Source organism: Pseudorca crassidens, chromosome 3 (genome assembly GCF_039906515.1).
Source record: "Pseudorca crassidens isolate mPseCra1 chromosome 3, mPseCra1.hap1, whole genome shotgun sequence".
NCBI classification, from domain to species: Eukaryota; Metazoa; Chordata; class Mammalia; order Artiodactyla; family Delphinidae; genus Pseudorca; species Pseudorca crassidens.
The window spans coordinates 26,759,915-26,786,008 of record NC_090298.1 but is presented as its reverse complement, the minus strand read 5'-3'; the positions used below and the strand labels follow the sequence as shown (position 1 = coordinate 26,786,008).

The window sequence follows — 26,094 nt, the reverse complement described above, 5'->3', positions numbered from 1 at the left end:
TAGGCAATAGACCGTGCAATCTAAGAAAGAAAATATATAAAAACCTGTAGATGCGGGGTTTAAAAATCGCATCAGGGATAACCAGGGGAAATCAGCCATCCTGTCAAGGGCGTATTGCTGCAAAGGATTAAGGACTGGGGGGCCTCACACCCGTTCTCCCCTCAGCTAGCACTGGGATACGCCCGTGGCTCCACTGCACAGGCCCCCGCGTCCTGTGGGCCCCTCCCTGGTCTCAACAGCAGCACCATCTCCTCAGACAGTGGAGCAGATCCCAGACAGCCCAGTTCCTCCCCTCTTGCCACACAGCTGGGGCATCCTGCCGCCTCTACCCAGTTCCCTAAGGCTGGCGAGATCCCGGGGAGAAAGCAGATGGGGACCCCGCACATCAGCACTACTTTTACACGCTCCGGGGGTGGGGGTGAAAGAAGTCCCAGCCCGAGGCTGGGTGACGAAGAAGCGGCAGCGAGACGGAGGGGACAGACAGACACCACTGGGGGTCAAGAACCAGGGTCCCGGCCGCACTGCCGGCGGCAGAATCAAGGCCTCCTCGAGACGGGAGCCCCCGAGGAAGCTCTGCCTCGCTGGGTCATTTGTAAAACTGAGGAGGAAGAGGGCGGGGGTGTGGCGGGACAAGCGGGGTTCACGAGGCTTCTTCCAGCACCAACACTCTGTGCTGCGAGGGGGCCCCGGCAGCCCGTAGCCTACCTTCCGGCGGGACCTGGAAGATGCGCATCTCCCGCCCCCCTCCCACCCCTGCTGTCCCACTGACTTCCACATCTCCTTGGTTTCCCCCTGGACCAGTTGCTACTCTGTCCACCCTGTCCTTCCTCCTACCCTCCCATTCTTCCCGTTTCCTTAGTCCTGTTATTGCTTTTCCATCTCCTAGCTATACCCATAAAGACCCTTCAAGGAAGGCAAGATGATTAAATGCCCTTTAGCTCAGGGTCCCTTGTGGGCTCACACCGTAGAATCATGGCTATTTGAATGGCCCAAGGGAAAGGCAAGTACGCATATGCGTGTGTATGTGGGGTGGGGGTGGGGGTCGTACATGGGGAGGGCTCGAAACCACCGCCACCATTTAAAATATTCTACAAAACAAACAAAAACCACCTACCTTGCTGGCCACCACCAGCTGAACCACTCCAGTAGCTGAGCGAAGAATGGCCACAGCTTCCTCGTGGGAGAGCCCGACTAGTAAGTGACCATTGATTACCAGCAGCTCATCTCCTAAGGACAGTCTGCCATCCCTGAGGAAACGGAGATGGGAAAAAAAATCCCTCGTCAAAACATTCTGGGCTGGAGAAGGGCCACCTTCCTGGAGCTGGGGAGGGCTGTGAGAGGGGACAGTTAAGAATGGGCTAAAGAGGAGAAGGGACAGCTGGAGACAGCTGGGATGGGACTGCTTCATCCTTCTGTCTGCCCAGTTAGGGGAGTGACGGGCTTCACGATTTCAGATGGTCGTTTAGTAACAAAAACCATCTCAAGTTACCACCCTATCCCACATCAACGGCAACGAAACGTCTTCCATCCAAGTGGAGATGTGATAGAGGAACCGAGACCCCAAGGCTTTCGGGGTCATTCTTCTCTCTAGTCCTACCTGCCACCCTGCCCTTGAGGCCGAGTCATCATCTGAGTCTCAGCTGAGCCCCAAAAGAGCGAAGGTAACCTAAGCTCACCAGGGATCCTTCTCTAACCCACGTTCCTCTCTCTTCCTAGGTGACACACCCTTGCCCAGATTTCCTCTGCGGCACCCGTGGCACTACACCATGTGTGTCTGTAACCCCGCCCCCAAGAGTTACAGGGCCTCCAGGGTGAAGTCTCACAATGCCTCCTTCTTCTTTGTGTCCCTACCGCCAAGCTTCATAAGCAGAAGGATGAACAGAAAAATGAACAAAGAAACTGCCTAAGTTACTGCTTGCTGTTGTACGTATCAGACCTGGTGTACCACACAGGCGTACAAACGTGTTCTATTTCTTTATTTCCTTTAAATTAAGTGAACGACCTGGAGTTTCCTTCCCACTGGGCTGGCAGGAGGCCCAGTCGTCACGGGGTCTGCCTGCCCTACAGTGGGTCAAGGGTGGCAGACTGTTACAGAGCACCAGGCAGGTCCCGTCAATCACGGTGGGTTAACAGTGTGGGGCTTCCAACTGAGCCTCCAATGGCCTGGTCTCCCATGATCCCAAAGCAGTCAGAGGCTTTTCATCTCCATCGCTAAATATGGGTTGGGAAATCTGGTGAGGCTGAGAGACCCAAAGCCCAGGATTCCACCATCCCCTCTGAAGGCTTTACATCGGCATCCAGGATTGGCTGGGACCCATGCTTGTCTCCAACACTCCCAGATTCACCCCGCTCTGTTTCTCTCTAATCTATGGACTCTCTCCTCCTTGCTTTGTTTCAATGAATTGACCAAGTTCTCTATCCTCCCCCCCTTACCAGTCCCTCTCTGTGTCCTCTAAGGCATGCATCATAATCTTTTCTATGACTCTAGGTTTTAACAGAAGACAGGAGGCACCAGAGACTCTGAGAGCCTCTGCTTTCTGTTCTTCAAAAATCCCTAAAGCAGAGAAAGGCTAAGAACCCCGGGCTGTTGCTCAGGATGGAAAGAGAATGGAAGAGGAAAACCACAGAGAACAAGCAAACTGGACCGTCAAAGAGGTATGTGGGTGGGCACTCTGGAGGAGAGGGATTCAGGAATACAGGAGAACGTAGTGGTTTGGGCCAGCGTCCCTGGGCTTACTTCTCCACACCACCATCAAGATCACCTCTGTCCCTTTTCCTTTTTAATCCCACATTTCTCATCTCCAGTTATTAACCAGAATGTCCCACATATAAATTAAATACCCAGACACACACACACACACACATCTAAGCTAAGGCTGTAAGAAAATGGTGAGACCCACTAGAAATAGCTCACATGGAAAATAGGAAAGAACAGTTCTATATAAGCTCATCTCTGAGCACAGGAATTTCCTAACTGCCAACTTTCCAAAGACAGACTAGAACCTGAAACCTAGGACTAATGGGAAAATGGCTATCTCATGCGAGTTCCTTAAAGCATCCATCATTTGGGAAGTGTAACGATGCTCTTCTGCATACAAACTATCTAAGGTCTTAATCTTTCAATAATTACTGCCACCCGGATAACTGACACCTGCAGTTAATCTTATTTCTACTTGAGTTATCAGGATCGTACTCTCTACTTAGGGGACTGATGAGCATGAAACGCTTTGATAGTTTGTGCCCTGGTCCTCTCTTTGGTATTCTATTCCTCAGACTAAATACTTCGAGCTCCTTCAACTGTGGCTCATGAGATCCATTTCTGAGAGCTCCCTCGGTCTGGAGCAGGCCAATACTGCTCTGGTTTGCCAACTCCCCCTTAGTGTCAGGGTACCTGGACTGAACACTGATTCCAGACTAGATTCACCTCCCTCATCAGTGAAACTCTACCTTTATCCACCTACTGTATATGTATGGACATCCAACATATATACGCGTCCCACTGTGCTCTGCAAACAGTAGACGCCCTATGTATACAGAAGCAATTAGCTACATGGCATTAGCTTACATTTGGGGATGGCTACATCCCTCTAACTCAACATGGACTTCTTCTTTGACATGCTCTGCCTAAGCACTGTCCCTCTTCCTACTTCAGATGACTGTTCAGTTTAAAAAAGAAGCTTTACAGTGTGAATTGTTTTCAGGTCACAAGGAGAAAATTCACATTTATTTTTCCCCCGCCACATCTGCACGGCAGAGACACACATATCTAAGTGTGGATCAAATCTGGATAGACCCGACGAATCCAGACACGGCACACGAACTGTGGTCACATTTAAACCCCATCACTTTCCCAAGTCATCAGCCACAGTCTCATGGGAGTGACGATGTCAGGGATGTGGTGTTCCAATGCGTGGATAAGGAACCACGTGTCACAAACATCCCGAAAGTCAGGAGAAGTAACATTCACTTGACACTCAAACTGGATTAGAAAGAAATCTAATCTTCCTTCATGCTGTGGCAGAGCTGGCAATAGCCCCAGCAATGAACTACTTCCTGTGCTCAGAGGGGTGTTTAATTAGAACCACTGGTGCCCGATCTCCTCCCGTGCTCCAGCATCATCCTTGTAAACTGTAATGCCCAGAGTCCCGGCACCCGGGGGAAGGGAAGGGGGGGGAAGACAAGGAGGCAGAGAAAGGGAGAGTTATCTAGTCACCTGTGAGCGGCACCTCCTTCCTTCACTTGGGTGACAACGATAGCGTGAGGTGAGCGCTTTGATCCTCGGCCTCCACTAACCTGAATTCCCAGCCCATCCGATTCTTTAAGCAGCTCCATCTTCCATATCCGGCCAACTTCCTCCTTGGAAGAAAAAGTGAGCAGAATGTGAAGTATCTGGACAGACACGCACCATTGTCAAAGGAGAGGGGACCGGGGAGGTCCAGCCAAGTATTCACTTGTCGACAGATATCGCAGGGGATCACCGATGAGAAAATTCTGTGGGTTGGACCAAAGTCTCGAGCTGGCAGTGCTGCCCAAAACAACCTTCTGTGATAATAGGAGTGTTCTCCTTCTGCACCATCCAAAAGGAGTCACCTGCCACAGGTGGCTACCGAACACTTGAAGTATGGCTGGTGGCAACGGAGACACTGAATTTTTCATTTCATTTCATTTTAATTAAATTTAATTAGCCATCTGTGGCTAGTGGTAATGACATTGGACAGCACAGCAAAAGTGATTTGCGAATTTCCTGACCAGGGTCCTGTTAAGTAAAGCTTTTCTGCCTGGAACCCAGGTACCACTACGTGTGTAAATACTGGCTGTGCCTGGGTTCCTTTTATTTACAACGGCTACTAATTGATAAAGGAGGATGAAAGGAAGACAGAGCTAGGTCTTGGTGCCAGGAGACTTCAACTAGTTTGAGCCAAGCTCTGCCACTTGGTACTTACGAAAGTCACATAAGGCCTGAATACCTCAGTTTCCTTGCCTTTAAAGGGACTTCCCTGGTGGTGCAGTGGATAGGACTCGGTGCTCCCAGTGCAGGGGACCCAGGTTCGATCCCTGGTCAGGGAACTAGATCCCATATGCATGCCACAACTGGGAGCTCGGATGGCGTAGATGGGGAGCTGACGAGCTGCAACTGAGGAGCCCTGGAGCCACAACTAAGGAGCCCGGCTGCTGCAGCTGAGACCTGGTGCAACCAAATAAATATTAGAAAAACCCCAAAACAAACAAAAAAAACATATAACTCTTTAAAAAAATAATAAAGTGGGGTTAAGTATTAACACTTCCAGGGCTGGTGTTAGGATTAAAGGAGACATTTATGGAAACAGGCAGCAGTGCTCCTGATATCTAGTAGATACATAATAAATGTTGATAGGTAACCACGTATGACTTACACATGCATATCATATATGTTAAAAACATAATATTGAATTGAATCTCAAACTTCTTTAAAATATATGAATGAGATCTTGGGTAGGAGAAACCAAAACAGGAAATTCACCGATGAATTTGTGATCAACTTCCGCACACACTGGTCAGTATACTCTTTTTTTTTTAATTAATTAATTTATTTATTTATGGCTGTGTTGGGTGTTCGTTTCTGTGCGAGGGCTTTCTCTAGGTGCGGCAAGCTGGAGCCACTCTTCATCGCGGTGCGCGGGCCTCTCACTATCGCAGCCTCTCTTGTTGCGGAGCACAGGCTCAGTAGTTGTGGCGCACGGGCTTAGTTGCTCCGCGGCATGTGGGATCTTGCCAGACCAAGGCTCGAACCCGTGTCCCCTGCATCGGCAGGCAGACTCTCAACCACAGCGCCACCAGGGAAGCCCCAGTGCACTCTTTAAATGAATTTAAAAATGCTTCAACAACTATAAAAATCTATCCCTTTTACTTTATTTATTTATTTAGGCCACGCCACAGGGCTCGTGGGATCTTAAGTTCCCTGACCAGGGATTGAACCTGCGCCCTCGGCAGGGAAAGCGCGGAGTCCTAACCACTGGACCTCCAGAGAACTGCCAAAGATCTATCCTTTTCAAAAACTAATAAAGGTGTCTAAATCCTCTTGACTGCTAGTAGCTTTTCTGCTCTGGTTTATTCTCCATGTGACTCCGTATTTCACTCCAAGGACACAAACATACACCCACTGCAAAATGTTTGATAATTGGCTGCTCAGAGAAATGAAAGCAAAAGCTTCTAAAGTGATTTATTTGGGAGTCTGACTTTAGGCTCGTCCCAAAGTCCTTGCTGGCTCCAGGTATACAGGTAGGGGTCACAATGCATTCCTCAATTTATAAAAGAAAAGCTATGTGTTTTTCTCGTTTATCGTGAAGGTCCAACGGAACTGTTAAGGTCCAATACAGACAAAGCCAGCATCTCCCTAAAAATAGGCAACCTGCCCATTCAAGCTGCTTGCAAAAGAGGAAAAATGTGAAGCATTTAGAAAATCCGAAATGCATACTGTCAGCAACTAAAATGCAACGGTAAAAAAAGCAGATGTTGAACGGTCACTAATGTGCAGCAACAGGAACGTCTAGGGAAATTATTGCCAGACAGAGACCTGTGGGGCCCTACACTTCTCCTCACCCAGCGCAGCTCACGGGGGCTCCACGACTCCAACAACATGCCATGGTGCCAGCTGTCTCCTCCATCCACTGACCACAGGCCCACGAAGCCTGTCTGGCCAAATGTAACCGCAGAAGTCACTGGCGTTTCTCCCACAGTAGTTCATGAACTTGTCAACGATCCCTACACCATCCCATCGTCTCACTTTGGACTCCCTGGGTTTTGGTTGGTTGCCTCTGACCTCTGGAACACCTTTCTCTCTTTCCCATTCAGAAACAGCCTGCCTGGCCTTCAGAGTCTCTCACAGCTCCACGACTTCCAAGAAGCCATCCTTGAGAATCAGTGCTACCATGAGATAGCAACCTTCAGTGCTTCCACTACACGAGACCCTGTGGCTATCGGAGGACTCAGAAGAGAACAAAGGCGAGGTGCTCTGGTTAGCTGTTATCCCGACGTGCTGGGCATCCCACACTGGCACATGGGCCAGCCCTGTGGCTGCTTCCCTGGGCCTCACGGTGCAGGTAACAAATGAGAGTCGACGGTGGCTTGACTTTTTTCCTTGGAAGACATGCCATGGCTCCTGTGGTCTTGAAGATGTGAGACAGTGTTCCTCCCTCTCCCAGTACAGAAAATCTGTAGAACTCTTTCCCAAGAACAACATGGACCATTATGAGAGCCCAGAAATAAGAAAACCCCTTTGGTTTTAGCCCAAATTAGTTAAAACCTATCCATCCCTATTACTAGCTACACCACCATTTTCTCCCGTCCTACCCTCCTTTTGCTAAACAGAACATGTTAAGTATGGTTCACAGAGGATGTGACAATACTAGATACAGTTCTTTCTGATTTTTAAATGCTTTAGAAATAGTACTTGTGACAAGAAACATGCAAAACTACATTCATGGGGAAAGAAGAATGGCCTAAATGTTGACCCTGACAGAGGAGTTAAAGACAAGAGCACCCACACGCCCACTCCACACCCCCGCCCCTGCCCAAGACGCACACAACTAGTTAAAAGCAAAACAAAAACAAAACACATCTAATAGAATATGTGTTTACACATACAGCCCCCAACTACACTAGTCTAGAAACAGCTTTTCTTTTATCCAATAATATGATTTTCCCTCGACAACAGAGTAGAAACTATAAGGGGAGAATTCAAAGAAAATGATGCAAATTTCCTCACCCTGGAATTTCTTGATCATCTAATGACGGAGCTCTGAGGAACACAAAGAGAGGCAGAAACAGGAAGAGGCAGATGTTATCGGTCTCAATTGTACAATTGTCAGTAGTAAATCTAGCTGCCTACAGCTGAAAGCAGCGTCCAGTTAAAAATAAAATCAGTGTCTAAAGTTTATTAGCCTAAAGCTGGCACTGGCCAAAAACCAACAGGCCAACTTAAAAACAATAAATATCAAGTATATTTCCAACTGCCTCCTTACAATTCCACTTAGGTATCCACTACAACACCAGTAGGGTCAAAACAGTACTCTCCTTCTTTCCCATCTCAGTGGGAACAGCAACATCATCTACTCAAGCTTAAGAGGATATGCAAACCCACAACCCACGAACTGTCTTTGATTTATCCTTCTATTTCCTACACCTAAACCATGAGTGAGATCTAAATGCTCTATTTGCAAAACAGATCCACATTTATCTACCTCTGCTTTTCTTCCCTGACACCACCCTTGTCAAAGCCACCAGCATCTTTAGCTTGGGTTATCACAATGGCCTCCAATCTGGTCTCCCTTTTTATGCTTTACCTCTCACAAACCACTATTATCCATTACGCATCTAGGGTAAATGTTAACAAATATATATATATATCACGATGCACTCAGCTTAAACCTTTCGACAGCTCCCTGCTAGACTTAGAATAAGGTCCGCAATCTTTGCGATGGCGAACACGAACTTTTGTAATCGAGTCCCATCCGTATCCTCCACATCACCTCCTAGTCCTGTCCCCATCACTCACTGTGCTGCAGACTCTCTGCTCCTGGAATATTCTATCATTCCTGTCTTACAGCAGCTGCATGTGCTAGTTCCTCGCCGGAAACATTCTGCCCCCAGATTTTGCAGGGCTGCCCTTTCCTGACACTCAGTCTGTAGCTGAAACATGGCCTCTTTAATGAGGTCTTTTGCCGACAACACCCAATATCAATTTGCCCCCTGCCCATGTTACTGCGGGGCCACCTTTCACGTCACTGTTTTACTTTATTTATCGTACTTATGGTCAGCATCTAACATTCTGATTTATTTTCTTATTTATTGCTTGTGGCCCCTTATACGTGACAAATGCCGCAGGACAGGAACTTTATCTCTCATTTACAAATGGGTTCTCCAGCAGCTAGAACAGTGCCTAGCACATAACAATACTGCATAAATGTCACTGAATTAACAAATAGAGAATGTTTATCCACTAATCCTAGGGTTCTTCAAAGTTATTGAGACTGACGTTAAGAAGTTTACCCAGATGGGAGACCTCCCTGTTTGCCAATGTTCAGCGTGTGAACACAGATCCAGTTGTAGAGATGATTGAGTTCTGAAACAGATCCTGTCTAGACAGAGGGCTTGGGCCTTTGCTTCCTTTTACATTGGCTTAAAGGGCAAAGAGACTTTGTCAGCCTGTTGAGAAAAAGCCAAACCATGCAAAATTGGACGCTACGGACGTCTGTATTAATGTTGTCAGAGTGCTACCCTTTCCTGTAAACCGCCAGTTACTGTGTGAGCTCACATGTGCATCTCTTCACAAAGGCAAACAGAGGGATTTATTTACCAAAACAGGGGTGGTGCATTAAAGGGAGCGGCCTCGGCAGCATTTAAATGACCTCATCTGCTAGAACCCAAAATAAAATTTTACAACAGCATCTTTGCCCCAAATGTGAGAAGACACATCATCCAACTAGAATTTCACTGCAGTAAATGCTCTGGCTCCAGTTGCAGACCTATTTTGAGACTGTTTGCTTATCCCTTCTTACTTAGAATGATCAGTAAGAAATGAAGAAACATGTCATCATAATGTCAGAGTTGAAATCCCGTAGTCATCAGACCAAAATGCTCAGTTTGTAGGTAAGAAAACTGAAGCTTCGAGAAAGGACGTGGCAGCCTGAAGGCCACGGAGCTGGGAAGGGAAGAACCAGGGCTCTCTCAGGCCTGGGGCTGCCCCGTGCCTTCATTAATAAATAGCTACAGAGCACCTACAGGTGCAAGGCGCTGAGCTGGGACCGAGAGAGCAAAGGCTCAGAGGCAAGAGTGAGCATGGCCTTGTGAAAAAAACGAACTCAGCCAAAGACAGGGAGGAAGAAAGCAGTGAGAAATGGGGGCAAAGCGTTAATCAGGAATCAGGTGACGAAAAGCCCTCACATGCTACGTCAAGCCAAGGTATCTGGGTATTACCCCAAGGGCAAAGTGGGCCACCAAATGGGTTAAGCTTTAGCGCCATGCGTGTGTACATGTGCATGCATGCTCGCGCAGTAAGATCTGCTCTTTAGAAAGGTCCCTCTGGTTGCAGTGGGGACAGTGGGTGATGGGATGAAAGTGGGAGCAGTGAGACGGGTGGGAGATTACTGTGACCACCCAGGTGAGAAATGAGGGCAGCCTGGCCCTGACCTAAAGCTGTCGGAGGGAGCACAGAGAAGTGGAGCAGACAGAGATCCTGAAGGGAGCAGCAGTTGACAGGATTGGTGGTTGACAGGATGCGGTGTAAGGGAGAGGGCAGCGTTCCTGCTGACTCCATGATGCCAACTGTCCCAACTTGCCTGGGTGAAGGCGTTTCCCAGGATATGGAGCTGTCAGTGCAAAACCAGGGAAAGTTCTGCACAAACCAGGGCTAGTGGTCACTAGCTGAATCTCAGGTTTCTGGCTTGGGCAGCTTTGTGGATGGTGAGACCTGGAATGTTGGAGCAGGCTTGGTGGTGCGGGAAAGCAATGCATCGAGTTTCAGGCATGATATGAAATATCTAAGATTGGAGACATCCTGTACGTGGTTGGTAGAAAGCTCGAGGGCTCAGGAGAGAGGTGAAGGCAGACAGGCATTTAGGAGACATTACCATGTAGAAGGATATAAGTTCACCCAGAGACCATGGGGACTTCCTAGAAGAGGACCATCCTCCTGCTGCCTCTGCTTGATACAAACATCAGGGACCACCCAGGAGAAGCCCTCAGTGTGATTCTCCTTCTGAGTTTCACATACTTTCCTGCAGGTTCAGACCTGGGGAAGCCTTTCTGAGATCTCTACTGAACCACTTACAGGAAAGAGGTCTGGTACTGCACAGGGTGGATTTTGGGTACTAGGGTAAGACCACAAATGGACCCATAGACACACGCACCAGCTGTGAATAGACTCTCCTGACTGGCAAACGGTAGAATTCTTTTTTTTTTTCATTGTTATGTGACTGAGTTTGGTTGTATTCGCTTTCACCATGCAGCATTACAAAAATACACATTATGGATATGTTGCCTTGGATGAGCAAAGATCTTTACTAGACAGAGAGGAAGGAATCTTGAACTCGTTTCTAAAATTGCATATCTATGTCCTAGGAGATCCTTGTGCTTTAGAAGATGGGCCCAACTTTTTAAAAAGTTAATCTGTTCGCATGTGTATCATTACGTGTTAATACTTTACAGAAACAAGCCATTTTTTAAAAGGAGATATTTGTTAAAAGGAAATATGTTTCCTCTAGGTCCGTTAAGGCAGAACAGAATATAGAAAAAAAGTCTGAGGATTTATTTTCCCGTAAGAAATAAGAGTCTATGAAAAAGAAGTACCTGACAAATAAAAATGGTCTGAATGATTATAAGCCTTGTCTGTAATTTATTAAGTCTTTGTAGATATATTAAATCATTAAGAAAGCAGAAACGGAACAACGCTGACATGTCTAATCTCCCATTATTCAAATGGAATGGAATTTTACCCCAAGGCTTAAGAGGTAAATAGCTAATTTTTGTTTTTCTGGAAATTCCATTTTAGCATGACCTTGGGCTCGTCCTGGAGTAAAAATATAAATCTATTCATACCAAGAACCTAAGCAGACTTCTGTTAGGTCTCTTGGTCCCAGTTTGGGTGATGCCAGGGTGTGGAGGAAAGCTATGAAGGTCTATTTCTTGCCAACCCTAACGATCGCAGGTAAATGCATCTAACGAGGCCATTTCTGGGGTTGAAGAGGGTACCGAAACATCCATGCCTGAGAAGGTGTGCGGCCCATCCTGACTTTCTAAGACCAAAAGTACAATCCAGGGTCAGTCATCAGTCTATAGATTTAAAACAGTTATGAAGAATTCCAGATGGCAAGTCTCTCCTCGCTATAGGCATGGGGTTTCAAAAAAAAAAAAAAAAATCCCCAAGGTAATAGATCATGGTTTGGTTTTTTTCACCCTTCATTTGTATCTTCTTGGACATTTGACCTTGAGTACAAAAACCAGGCAAAGGAACTCTGGTATGTGCAGTCTTAAGATAGCCTAATCCAGAAATTCAAGTTTTTGTTATTGCCTTCAATCAGGATGAGTGGAGGATGGTATTCTCTTACAAGTCTGGTGTGGCATTTTTTCTTTTAAAATCATTCCAAATAATTCCCACTGTGTCCTCGGCCAGATGAAAACCTATTCTTTGGACTGAATGTGTGAGATTCCACCCTAAACTTCGGTACCTTAACACTTCAAAATGAACCAGTGCTACCCATTTGTCATTTTCACCTTAAGGTTTCTGCATATTCACAATCATCAGAAGAAAACAATCACATCAACATATAGTATTCATTGATAATATCATACACATTATAATATTTTTATTGCCCTTAATCCTTTTTTGCGGGAGGGGCATAAAACTGGTAGAAAACCATTAATAGAAACATTCATTTTTTTCTTCTCATTTGTTTGTAAATTCCATCCACAAATATACCTTCTCTGTGTAAGGCTCCTCAAATGAAGCAACATGGTCCCTTAAGAGAAGGATTATTTTGATTCTTCTCAACCCATTACACAGATTGGCTACAGTTGCAGAAATATGCATGCAATAGCCTTACTAGAAATTACATTCACTCCTAGGGCATCATTTCCCAGGCTGCAAAGCTGAACTCGATACTTCCTCTGTGTCCATTTTCCATCCTTCCAACTTCCTCTTTCATCCTTAGAGGGCCTCTCCTGAGTCAGAAAAGAAACCAATCAGGAACCATCTAGCTAGTTACTGCTTTGTTAGGAACCCAGAGGAATACCTGGCCAAGAGGATTCTTGGAACAAGCATGCTGACCCTAAAGAAATGTAACTTAACAAGAGAGTGTTGGTTATAACGGGGGAGACGATATGAGGCTAGAAGCGTGTCTATCACCATTCAGAACCAGACCACATCTGCTTTGCCTTTAGGTGAGCTCTGACCATCACAGCTGGATATCATAGTATCAGAGATTTCTGTGAAGTTTCCAAACTTCACTGGAATTCAGCAATATAATAATACTATCCCATGAAAATGTCACTGGTTTTGAAATGTTAAAAATAAAAGCAGATGCTTCCCTGCAGGTTGGACATCCGTCCTGTGTAATACCAAGGCTTGGATATTTATGCTATCAGTGGTCACCAGGAATTCTTGGCCTTGCAGTGGCAATTCCACTGGTGACAGCAGTGATAAATAATGATGCAGTTCAAGTACTTTATCTGGGCCTCATATGACTCAAATTATACCACAGAAGGCTTGAATTTTCCGCCTTAGGATCACTCGGCTAGCTCTTTATTTAAGTGTGATAAAATGACTTGGTTTTTTTGTTGTTATTGTCATGTCCTATGATCATTTATCTTAATAAATCTTTCAGTTTCTAAATGCAAAGTCATCTTAGATGTATTTTCCAAACCTTAAATGCAACTGCAAACAACATTTCATTGAAAATTCAGGTTCTACCACCAAAGCAAACCTTACCCGTGCCAGGCAGTCGCTGGATTGGAAGTCTGTCTTCCCAGATTTTGAGAAGCGGCGTCTGTCATTGCTTGTGGGCAGAGGGGCGTCCGCCTTTGCAATCCCTTTGTCTAATTCCGACCTCTCTAGATGGGATCCAGCCACCTCCTTGAGCGAATCTGGGCCATTTTCTAGCTCAAAAACATGACCGTTTCCCAGTTCAGGGTCCAGGCCATTGTCTAGTTCAGACACAGGGTCACTGTCCAACTCACAGCCAGCGCTGCTCCTGGATTCTTCAGTGGCTTTGTGGGTAGAAGGCCTGGCAATGACTGCAAACTTTCTTGCTCTTTTCCCCTTTTTCACAGTTCGGTCCCCCAGCTCCAAGGTAGGCGTCTCTCCTGGTTCAGAGCTGTTGCTACTGTTGCCGTTATAAGGAGAATGGACTTGGTGCTTGAAGCGGCGCAGCATGATCAGGTAGATGAAGCCGCCATTCCAGCACTGCTCAGCCAGGTAACTGCAAGGGACACAGGGGGGTCAGAGACGGGCTGGTTAAAACCCTCCAAACATCCTCCAAGAACAACGCAACGGGTTGACACATCTGATGGCCCACACAGGACCCATGTGACTAAAGTCCTGGCCAAGTGATTGAGGCACTAAGCTTCTTAAGAGGCTGTGCACTTCACTCACTCTTTTAATCTATTTAATTGTTGATGCTAAAAATAACCCCCAAACAAACCAAAAAACCACCATGAACTGGAAATGACTCATGAGAGTACCCTACGAAGGTAGTCAGAGAAGGATTTTTCTATTAACAGAGCCAATCCTAACATATCATTAAAAAAAAAATTATTCTCCATTCACTCAACAACTTGTTACATCAGAATGATGCCAGCTTCCCATTCATAACGTTCTGATGGGATAGCACTGCGAGTCCCCAGGGGAAAATGGATGAAATAGATTGGGGGAAATGTACAGTTCTGCTCACAGGATCAAAAACTGAACTGCGGGCTTCCCTGGTGGCGCAGTGGTTGGGAGTCCGCCTGCCGATGCAGGGGACACGGGTTCGTGTCCCGGTCCGGGAAGATCCCACATGCTGCGGAGCGGCTGGACCCGTGAGCCATGGCCGCTGAGCCTGCGCGTCCGGAGGCTGTGCTCCGCAACGGGAGAGGCCACAGCAGTGAGAGGCCGGCGTAACGCAAAAAAAAAAAAAAAAAAAAAATGAACTGCATGATGCAAACTATTATATATAGAATAGAGAAAAAACAAGGTCCTACTGTATAGCACAGGGAACTATATTCAATATCCTGTGATAAACCATAATGGAAAAGAATATGAAAAAGAATGTATATATATGAATAACTGAATCACTTTGCTATACAGCAGAAACTTACAGCAGAAATTAACACAACACTGTAGATCAACTACACTTCAAAAAAAAAAGCCACAGATTGGAAAGACCCAAAGTGGAAAAACAAAATCAATGCACAAGAGGAACCTTTGCCCCACAGCAGTTAAAGGGAAAAAAAGATGCTGAGCTGGGGGCGGGTAGAAGGGGTTGGCTGGTATTAAGATGCAGCCAGTAAAGAATCACAGCAAGTGTGTGCAGCATGAAATGAGGATCAGGTTCGTTTCTTGGTAATGGTTCTAGTTTGGTTGTTCATAGCACACGTGAAGTGTCATTTCCAGTCTGGGCATCACATGAAGAGGAACACTGACAAAGTGGAAAACACAGACATAGGGCAACCAGGAGGACGACAACTGCTGGAAACTGTGGCAACCAGGAAGAGTGGGAGGAAGGAGGGACGTTTAGCCTGAGGAAGACGAGGGCCAGGCTCAGTCGTTTTCACATGTATCTGAGGACTGCCAAACACTTAGAAGCAGGAAATCATACAAATGAGATAATGCACGTGAAGCCTGACATACAATGACTCCTCCAGATCTTAAAGAATAACAATAGAACCTCAAACAGATGAGTAATTAGCGGCATCCAGGACCAGATCGTTAAAGTTTCAGCAAAGAAAACACTTGCTCAACGTCAGGAAGCCAGGCTGGGCTGGATCTCCCACCAGTGCCACCCAAGATAAGGAAGCACAAACCCCAGACGAACCCAGGGGATGCCCTCACCACTGGGATCTTGCCACATACTACACGTCACTGGTTCCCAAGCAAAGAATGTCAACCACCAAATCCTTAACGAGTCAGACCTGCTTCCCGGCTTCAAGTCCCACAAAGAGAAGGCCTGGGGCTATGTTGCCTACATCTTCAATGCAATGTGGAAAACAGAACTTTTCCCAGTATACCAAACCAGACTTGAGAGCTGGGGCAGTCAGTATGTGGGAAGGGGGCCAGGTCATAAGGAGAGATGACCAGTCGTGTTTGAAATGTACTAAGTTCTGAGCCAAGGGCATATAATCCCCCTACCTAATGGTCAGGGTAATGCAATGACAGTGACTGTCTAACAGAAGAAGAGAACAATTCTGAATTTTTGCCTTGGAGTAAAGTGAACAAGAGAGAAGGGTCCTCAAACATCGACCAAAGCTAGTAAAAACTTTCTTTGATCCTGGGTTATAAGCCATGGTAATGAACTTACACATAAAAACCAGGTAGATGAAAGATACTGTACAGACTTCGGGTTGTTCTGTGAACTACAGTGAGATGAAGAGGCATGAAGACCTTTCTAGACTGGAATCTAGAAATTGAAAATTAATCCTGGTTCTCTGCACCATTTTTCTACAATGTTTAGATTTTACTTTTTGAATTGTGTATGTTTTTCCATACTGGATAAAAGCTTTTAAAGATATAAAACGGTAAGAGTAATTAGCCAGGTTGTAAGGGTTTCCTCTGAACAACCACTACTTTTAATCTAATACGTATGCTCAGATGTTATGAAAAACAGGATGGGGTAGTAAAAACAGGACCAGGTTGAGAGTTAGACACCCAAGTTTTTGTTATAGCTTTGGCCCAACCACGTAAAACAATGCTAATTACACCAAATTTCCACTGACAGATGAATCGACAGACAAAATACAGTATATCCATATAATGGAATACTATTCAGCAATAAAAAGGACTGAAGCTCATGCTACAACATGGTTGAAGCTTGAAGCATTATGCTAACTGAAAGATGCCAGGCCACAAAAGGCCGTATACCATTCCATTATTGGACGTGTCCAGAATAGGCAGACGCATTGAGATAGAAAGTAGATTAGTGGTTGCCAGGAGCTGGGGGATGGGAGACAGAGGAGAATTGAGACTGACCGCTAATAGGCACAGGTTTTTTGCGGGGGGTGATGGAAGTGTTCTAGAATTAGATAGTGGTGATGGTTGCACAACACGGTGGATATATGAATATACCCACTAAATTGTACACTTTAAAATGATGAATGTGATGTTACGTGAATTATTTCTCAATTAAAAAAAATAACAGGGCTTCCCTGGTGGCACAGTGGTCGAGAGTCCGCCTGCTGATGCAGGGGACGCGGGTTCGTGCCCCGGTCCGGGAAGATCCCACATGTCGCGGAGCGGCTAGGCCCGTGAGCCATGGCCGCTGAGCCTGCACATCTGGAGCCTGTGCTCCGCAATGGCAGAGACCGCAACAGTGAGAGGCCCGCGTACCGCAAAAAAACAAAAAAACCCCAGCAAATGTAATAATATTGGCCAAGTTTTAAATTTATTCTTTGAGTAGATGCTCCTTAAGAACTCTCTTGACAAAAGAAGCAATTGAGGCTCAGAAATGTTAACTAAATTGCCCAAGCTCGCATAGCTGCCACTGGTAGACCCAGGTCTATCTGCTTCCCAACCACGCACGTCCTCTGTGCAATTCTGCTTCTTAAATCATTACCATCCCTGTGCTTCAGTTTCCTCATCTGCACAGTGAAGGTTGTAAATGGATCATCTCTAAGTTGCTTTTGACTTCCAGGGATAGGAGGATCAAGCCATCCCAGTGACAAGGATAAAACAAAAACCTGGAAAAACAGAAGCAGTCCTTTTATGTCCAAGTCATCCTAGGCCTCCAAGACATTAACCATCAACCTGGAAGAGACTTCACCTGGAGAGGCAATTCCTCTAAAACTGCTTTTGGGACTCTACTTTTTGTACTAAAACTCTGGACAACTTGATTTGGTTTGTCCACAGGGACCTTCTTTTCAGCACCAAAAAGGCTGGTCCACTGATTCGGAGTACAAGATCTTGAATATCTTTCCCATCTCTACTCTCACGGGCATTCCAAGAACCTTGGAAGGTTCCACGACTGACAGTCTTTTATTCCTTCAGGATCCACACTCAGCAAAATTACAAAGCAAGAGGAGTTGATCTCTAGTTTTGCACCGTCTCCCTGTCCTTCCCTGGCTTCCTAGCCATAAATAAGATCCTGACACCTTCAGGGAACTGTATGACAGGTTACTGTATTCCTTCCTGGACACTGCATTTTCTAAGGTCATCCTGAAGGCAGTGTGATGAATGAATTATGGACACCTGTAGCAAGTTAGTGAAAAAGACACTATTAGGCAGCGGGTAATTTTCTTACGATTCTTTGAATCACCTTAAATGTAAGGCTGCCACACCTCTCTCCATCTGTATTTAAATGACTTGCCTAACTTTTCCGGGACCTGCCTGGCTCATTCCTACTTCCAAATCCCCTTTTCTGTTCAGCAGGATTCTTACCCACCATTAGGATCTTTAAACTTCAAAGTCAACATTAGAGAAACCAGAAACGAAATACAATCACGTGACTTAGAAAACTAGAAGGTCTCCTCTTCATTAACAACAGGTAGAATTAGCTTTTCAGAAGCTTTTCTACCATATGATTATTTTTTTGGTTTCTTCCAAAAATTTGAAACTCTCCTCTGGCATGTTAAACTATTCACTCAATTCAATTAAAATTTATTTGACTTTGGCCATCCCAGGCTGGCCTTAAGATAAACAAGGAAAGGCCAGAAATGAGGGTCTGAGCTCTAGCCTGAACGCTCCCCCTGGAATGTGTTGTGGTTCTTCATTTCACGCGGCCTTTGCAAGCATCGTGTCTGACTAGATCCCTTTCCCTCAAAAAGTGCTTTATCCGGGCTTCCCTGGTGGCGCAGTGGTTGGGAGTCCGCCTGCCGATGCAGGGGACGCGGGTTCGTGCCCCGGTCTGGGAAGATCCCACATGCCGCGGAGCGGCTGGGCCCGTGAGCCACGGCCGCTGAGCCTGCGCGTTCGGAGCCTGTACTCCGCAACGGGAGAGGCCACAACAGTTAGAGGCCCACGTATCGCAAAAAAAAAAAAAAAAAAAAAAAAGTGCTTTATCCAAAGGAAAGTTTAAGTACCTTCGCTGTTTCTTGATGTTGTCATAATTCTGGAGCCTGGGTTCTGCAGGGGTGGGATCCTGGTAAGGGGATGGAAGGTGACATTGGATGTTTGGAGGACTTGAAGGGATAGAGCTGCCTGGAGTCTGAAGATCCAGATGGATATGGGGCAGGAGATAAGAGAGAGGCAAAGACAGGAGACATGCTGGAAGGCCAAAGACACCCATTATTTACTCATAGTCTGATTCTATCAAAAGAGGGCTAGAAGGAGGTGTACAATTTTGATATTCGGGACTGTTTTGCCAAAGCCCTTGGAAGGGGCGATCTCCAGGTGCCTCTAGAAATCATCTTGGGGCTCCAGCCATCGATCGCTGGCGCCTGGAGCATGGTGTGAACCCACAGAGGGGTGCCACCGGGCAGAACCGTGGGCACACATGTGCGTGTAACTCAGAGGAACTGGATTGCCATTGCTGGACCCTGGCCTGTACTACAGGGGCTTGTATAACTCAGAGAACCCATAAAAGAATTCTGGAACTTTTCACCAAAGCAGCTACTCTTACTTCATCTGAGTATGTCAGGTCCCCAGTACAGACAGCAGGAGACTAAACACTGACTGCAAGAAGATGTTTATAGACAAGTTATTTTATAGGGTCTGAGTTTTCTAGAGCGAGACTAGCTGCTAATAGCCACCCTGTCTAACACACAGGACAAACGGAGATCGATTGTTCTTGCCTATGATTTCCTCTCGCCTAAGAAGTAATGGGAGGCTGAAAAGCTGTTCGTGGTCCTTTGAAAACCTGCTAAGCCTAATTAATCCAGAGGACCGTCTGAGGTTATAAATCTGTAGGTTCCCAGAGGACAAGAGGCTGAGAGCAAGTGTTAAATATATAGATTAATTCCCCAGTGAAGTCTTGGCTGGGAAACAGAGGGAGGCAAGTTTGGACAGCTCTCCAGGAGGGCATGGGAAGATGATAAACATCATTTCCCTGAGTCATTTAGGAACTAGGTTCCCCAAGGGTAGTCTCTCTCGGGTGTTGCCTACCAGCTACCTTGAATTTGGGGCACGCTTCTCCCAGATTCTATGACCCTCCCTAGAAAAAGCCAAGCTTTCTCTGGGGGACCCTGAAGGCAGAATTTGGGTGCTGAATATCATGGTGGTAAGAGTGACTGATACCCTTGGTGCGCTCCTAAGGCCCCTTCTGGAGAGAACCCAGTCTCCTTCCTCGCTAGTTCACACAGGGGAAAGTCAGCTCTGAGCAGATGCAGGAAGATGGGACTCAGGCACCAACGAGGATTTGAAAATAGATCAGCGTCTAGGCCTAGTGTAGACGTAACTAGAACACTGTACTCCAACTGCTGGGTAGGGGAGGTAACTGAGGAAGCCCATTTTTACTACTTCTCACCTCCTCTATTCACCACAAATGCCTGGGTTCAGCGACTCTCCCCTCCTCTCCCTTATCTGGAGTCCATGAATAAAGGAATATGTTCTCTTTATTATAAAATGTGTATTTGTTACCTTTTTATCATAAAATCTGGATTGAGATACACAGGTTGAGAGTGAAGAATCAGGGTGAATATTTGAAAAAATTTTTTTTGTCCGAACTATGATACAATGTGAGCCATTCGAACCCAAACCAGATGAGCTACCGAAACCTGTAACCTCCACAAACGCAGTGGTGAAATTTAAATCGTACCCATCTATACACCAGGACGGAGGTCCACATTGCCCTAGGGGAATTGGGATGTGGGGAAGAGGTGCAAATATGCTGATCCTCCGGCTACTGCTACTTCTATGAATAATAAACTGTCTTTCATCCCTGATCCAGGAATCTTCTATCTTCTGCTGGCATCCATGAAACTGTGGCAGGCTAACTCGTTCGCTTACTAGTTGGGTAAAATCATAGTTCTTGACATGTAGCAGAAGAATACACCGACTAACTCGGTTTATAATTGATCTTGTTCTCCAACATCAAACTTATCAAAGGAGCTCGGTGACATATTATCCTTCACACCAGCGACTAAGAAATAAAAATCAGTACATACCTTACATCAAAACAATATTGAAATTAAATCTTTCAGGCAGAATCAAACAGAGGTGGAATTATACTAAGAGGAGTCATAAAGAGAGTGGGTGCTCTAGCCTCTGATTCCACAAATACTGATGTAATTCAGTGTGTCAGCCTCGAAGGCAGCAGCTACATTTGTGTCCATCAGCATTAAGTATACACGGTTCTGCCCTTACCCTGCTTAAATTTCATCTCCTGCAACCACTGGCTGCAATATCCATTCTGTGCTGAAGCAAGAGCTGGTTCTCCTTTTGTTTGCTATGAAGAGCTTCTGGATGTAAAGGGGTACAGGTAGGGGGGGACACTGCAGAAAAATACTCGATAAAAAGCAGCTAAATCATCCGATCACTGAAAAAATTATTTTGATTTCCATGCAACAAGGTATCACTGATTTTCATATTTATCTTAAAAATTCCCCTCTCAAACTAACAAGATTAATTTAAAGTCACCACCCTCACAGCAAAGTATCTCTACACACCAGGACGCATTCCACATTTTCAACTCCAATACAGCTTTAACAGGAAGGAACTAGAAGCGTGGCCCTTGCTATCATGTTGCAATAAGTTTACATGAAGTTTCAGTTTTCCTCCAAGGTTTTCTTGTACCTCATGTCTTCATGAATCAATAAAAGCTTTTTGAATAGCACCCATACGCATTTGGGAAAGAGGAGTTCAGAAGTTGAATTAAGGAGAAAATGCCTGATCAACAATAAGAACTGACCTTATAAAACATACTGCAGAGATACTGCCCCACAAAAGACAACCTCTAGGCTTCTATCTGCAAATGACTGCATTTCTTTATTCAATTACTGTGAGTGAATCAGGGTTTCTCGTGACTCTATCAGATCAACCTGCAGTCTATACAGAATCCAATTAGAACTTCAACCACACAGCTTTGCTGACTCACACTGATGATGTTGGTCACATTTTCCCTGGGGGCAGAGGGCATGCAGGTGAAGTCAGACTTTGCTGTACATAAATGAGTCAATTTCACCTCATGAGGGAACTGACAAGCTCAGACGCTGTACATAGGAACTCCTTTCACTTCCTTTTCCCTCATGACATAATGCTATTTTTTTTTTACAGAATTACTACTTGCTCATTACAAATTCATTCATTCACTCATTCGACAAATAGTTGTTGAATATCTACTATACTCCAGGCACTGTTTTAGGCATTTGGGGGTACAGCAGTGAACACACTGATGCCCATCTTTGGGGAGCTCACAGTTTAGCAGGGGCAGACAGACAATTAAACAACAGACCTATTAAAATAAGCATCCCAGGGCTTCCCTGGTGGCGCAGTGGTTGCGAGTCCGCCTGCCAATGCAGGGAACACGGGTTCGTGCCCCGGTCTGGGAAGATCCCACACGCCGTGGAACGGCTGGGCCCGCGAGCCATGGCCGCTGAGCCTGCGCGTCCGGAGCCTGTGCTCCGCAACGGGAGAGGCCACAACAGTGAGAGGCCCGCGTACCGCAAAAAAAAAAAGAAAAAAAAAAAGCATCCAAATAAATAGCATGTTAGAAGGTGAGACGTGCTATGGAAAATGGAAAATATTGAATAGGATAAAGAGGATTGAGTATGCCAGGAGCTGGAAGAGTCAGATTGAAATTTTAAGTATGTTGAGCAAAGACTTGAAGCAGATGAAAGAGTTGGCCACGCAGCTGCCTGGGAGAAGACGTTCCAGACAGAGGCAAGAGCCAGTGCAAAAGTGGTAAATTGGAAATGTGCCCGGTGTGTGTGGAGCAGCGAGGAGGAGAGGAATGGGGAGGGGCGGTGAGGTAGGAGAGATACCAGGGGCCAGTTTACGCAAGACTGTTGTAAAGACTTGTGCAAAATGGGGAGCAGTAACTCCCCTGAGCACAGGAGTCATGTGATATGTAGTCATGATGTGGAGTCATGTGATGTTTTAAAACGATCCCTTCATTTCTGTGTTGAGAATAGACTATAGGCAGAGCAAGGGTAGAGGGAGACCAGATATTCGATGATCTTCAGAAATTCCAGTGACTGAGAAGTTGGCTCAGTGCAGAGTAGCAGTAGAGAGGGTTAGAAGTGGCCAAAATCGTGATCAGTTTTGGAGGCAGAGTCAGCAGGCTTTGCTTTTGGATCTGATACAGGGTGTGAGAGGAAGGTGGTGTCTAGGTGTTTGGCCTGAGCAACCAGAAGGATGGCATTGCCATCCCCTGAGGCTGGTAGAGTGGCCTTCTGTGCGGTGGGGCTGCCTGACCTATTCTGATGCCCAGATCGATTCTGGAGTTACGTTCCGGATGAGCTGAGTTTGAGATGCTTGTGTGGTGGCTGTGTGGGCAGCTAGACATCTGAATCTGGATGTTGGAGCAGAGGACTGGTTTGGAGATAAAAAATTGGGAGGTGTCAGAGTGTCGATATTTAAAGCCTCCTGAAGATAAATTCCTTTAGGTGGACTTTCTGGGTCCGAAGTTCTTGCTGGGTCCAAAGCACAGTCAAATGTTTTGTATGTACTTCCAAGCTTTCCTCTAGCAAGGGGTATGACAATTTAGAATCCCACCAGAAGTGTCTTAGAGAACCACTTGTCACTCTTTTTAATCTCTGCCAGTCTGACAGTCAAGAGCTACCTTCTGTCCTAATTTGCAAGTCAGTAATGATTAATGAGGCCAAAATTCTTAGTATTTCTCTGCCTTCTTTGAAAATTGCCCGCTTACGTCTTTGTAAAGATCCTCACTTTTGTACCCTCACAGTCTAGCACAATCACTGGCACATGTTAAGCACCACAAAAAAAATGACTGGTCAGTGAAAAGATCCCTTCTATTTAAAACAATAAAAAAAGCTCTTTTTGGTAAAATGACTGTACTGAGGCATATTTTACATCTGATATAATTCATCCATTCAAGTGTACAATTCAGTGATTTCTAGGAAATGTACCAAGCTGTGCAACCACCACCATAAATCAGTTTTAGAACATTTTCACCACCCCAGTAAGATCCCTCATGCCCTTTTACAGTTAATGCCATTCCCAGTTCAGCCACCACTTTCGGTTTCTATAGATCTGCCACTTCTGTACATTTCATATAAATGGCATCATACAATACACGGTCTCTGTGTCTTGCTTCTTAAAAGCAATTCCTTTTTAGGAGATCCTCAGTCACCAGACTTCACCTCGTTCTGCATCCTCTCTGCCGTTTATATCGTACAAAATCTCGATTCATGCAAAATGCTGTTTCGATATCTTTCTCATTTTCCTTCAGATCATGCCCAATTATCCCGAGGAGATAGCTCTCATGGCTCTGCCAGTATCTCACCCATCTTTTCCCCTCACATTATTCCAGGGAATACCCACCATTCCTTCCAGTTTACGCTATAAAGCCCCTGGTAGCCTCTCCTACCTTCAAAGTTCCTCCAGTGACAGCACTGAAGTGAAGGAGGCATTCTTTCCCATTTGGCTTCCTAGATTTTCCTCACTGTTCCAATATCATCATAAACCAGCTCTGCTTTAAAAGGAAATCCTTCCTCATTAACGCTAACCAGGCATGGATTCCAAACACCATTCAAATGTAATAGTATATAATGTATATCATATGCTAATATATTCATGTTACTCTGCATTTCATTTTTTCATTTTTGTTTTACAACTGCATTGCCTTTTAAATTTTCTCCACGTTATTTTTCGTTCAGGACAGATTACCAGGGACTACAGGACCCAAAGTCTCTTATGTACTTCTTTTGCCTGGATTGGTGCTAAGGAAACTTCCATGTCTTTCCTATGCCCCGCTCACTGGCCAGCCAAAGACACTTATTTTACATCATAGAGGGCTCTGCTATGACTTGCCCCTGAGAGCTGAAGATCAGGTCTGAGAAAGAGAAAATCCAAAGCAGCTCACTCCCCATGCCTTGAGCCTTACCTGAGATCCACCATCCCCTCCCAGCCCTGCCAGGTGCATTTCCTATGGCAATTCCTGTGCTTCTCCACATACGGTGTTGCCCTTGACCTTGCCTTGGAAGAGGCTACCAACAACACTCAAAGGTAACTGAAGCCAGACTTTGCGTCCCAAAGGTTATGGTCATTCATCTTCTAGGCTCAGAATCACCAAGCCCTGAAAAACGCGTTAAAGATGACCCAGGGACTGAGTTCCGTACCGTCCCTGCCACATCTTCCTGCCCCTCCATGGTGAAAGCTGCCGGCAGCTATGAGAATTAGTAACATGCGTTCTCCCTTTCTGTCCCTCTTCCCACGAACCAACTGCATCTGAGTTCACAACCAGCCAGTAATCCTCAAGCCCTCACGGTGCACCATTCGAAAGGCACCACCCTCTTCCTTTCCCCAGAGGTGGCGCTAAAAGAAGGGAGACTCCTGGGGGGCCCGTGCATCTCTGAACGCACATGCCACCAGTCAAACGCTAATTCAAACACTGATGAAATGTCTGTGCCCTCCACTTCCCTCCCCTTTCAAGTGGATCCAGCTGCATCTTGAAACAATTTCCCCAGCTTGTCTCAATCCTTCCAGGGTCCGTTCCATTGGCTTGGCCAGAGCCTGCCCCTACCTCATGCCAAGCCTGGTTTCACTTATGTCAAAACAGCTTCCATCAAAATCATGGGCTTCTTTTTCGAATTTCTTTCACTGTTTTTCAGCAGCGAAAAGATACTTAAATTGCAAAATGACTACCTCCATTAATGTGTTCTGGCTAATACCAGGCACTCTTCTCCTGAATCTCTTCTCTACAGTGTACTGTGGATTCTTTAAAATCTGACTTTCTGTTTTTCTTTCTTCTCGAAGGCTCTCTGGCAGGCGTGGTAGGGCTGAACAGGTCTCATGATTTACAAAGGTTCATGTAGACTGACTTTCTTAGTTTTGCAACCTTCTTCTCCAAGCTTCCTTAGAAGCTGGATTTGTTGGATATTTTCCCTGTTTTCCATCCATCTGCATGATCCTCTAAGACTCTTCTTAGTTTGGAGGATTTCAGTTATAAGAAAGCCAAATCAATAGAACTCTGGCCTAGAAATAGATAAGCCAAGTCCTTATAGATGTGGACTCTGGCCTAGAAAAACAGATAAGCCAAGTCCTTATAGATGTGGACTCTGGCCTAGAAAAACAAATAAGCCAAGTCCTTATAGATGTGGACTCTGGCCTAGAAAAATAGATAAGCCAAGTCCTTATAGATGTGGACTCTGGCCTAGAAAAACAGATAAGCCAAGTCCTTATAGATGTGGACAGAACAACTTTAAAATCTGGGCTTCCAATCAGTATACTCTTCATGTGTCTGTTGACCAGTTGTAATTGTGACATTGTTGACATTTGTGGTCCCTCGTTCTTAACTATGTGCAGACAAGGAAAAC

At 45.6% G+C, this 26,094-nt stretch overlaps 1 protein-coding gene across 4 annotated transcripts in view; it reads right to left on the bottom strand.

Moving 5' to 3' along the window:
- The window catches only part of PDZD2 (PDZ domain containing 2), a 378,550-nt gene that overhangs the window by 84,547 nt on the left and 267,909 nt on the right, over positions 1-26,094 (bottom strand). For 3 of the 4 annotated variants that reach the window (XM_067730459.1, XM_067730460.1, XM_067730461.1), the window contains 3 exons: positions 13,463-13,952; positions 4,214-4,356; positions 1,115-1,247 (listed from right to left, as the gene is read on the bottom strand). In XM_067730459.1, coding sequence (XP_067586560.1) covers positions 1,115-1,247; positions 4,214-4,356; positions 13,463-13,952 — 766 coding nt within the window. Of the gene's footprint in view, positions 1-1,114; positions 1,248-4,213; positions 4,357-13,462; positions 13,953-26,094 lie in introns of those variants that run through there. The other variant, XM_067730462.1, reaches the window with a different exon arrangement.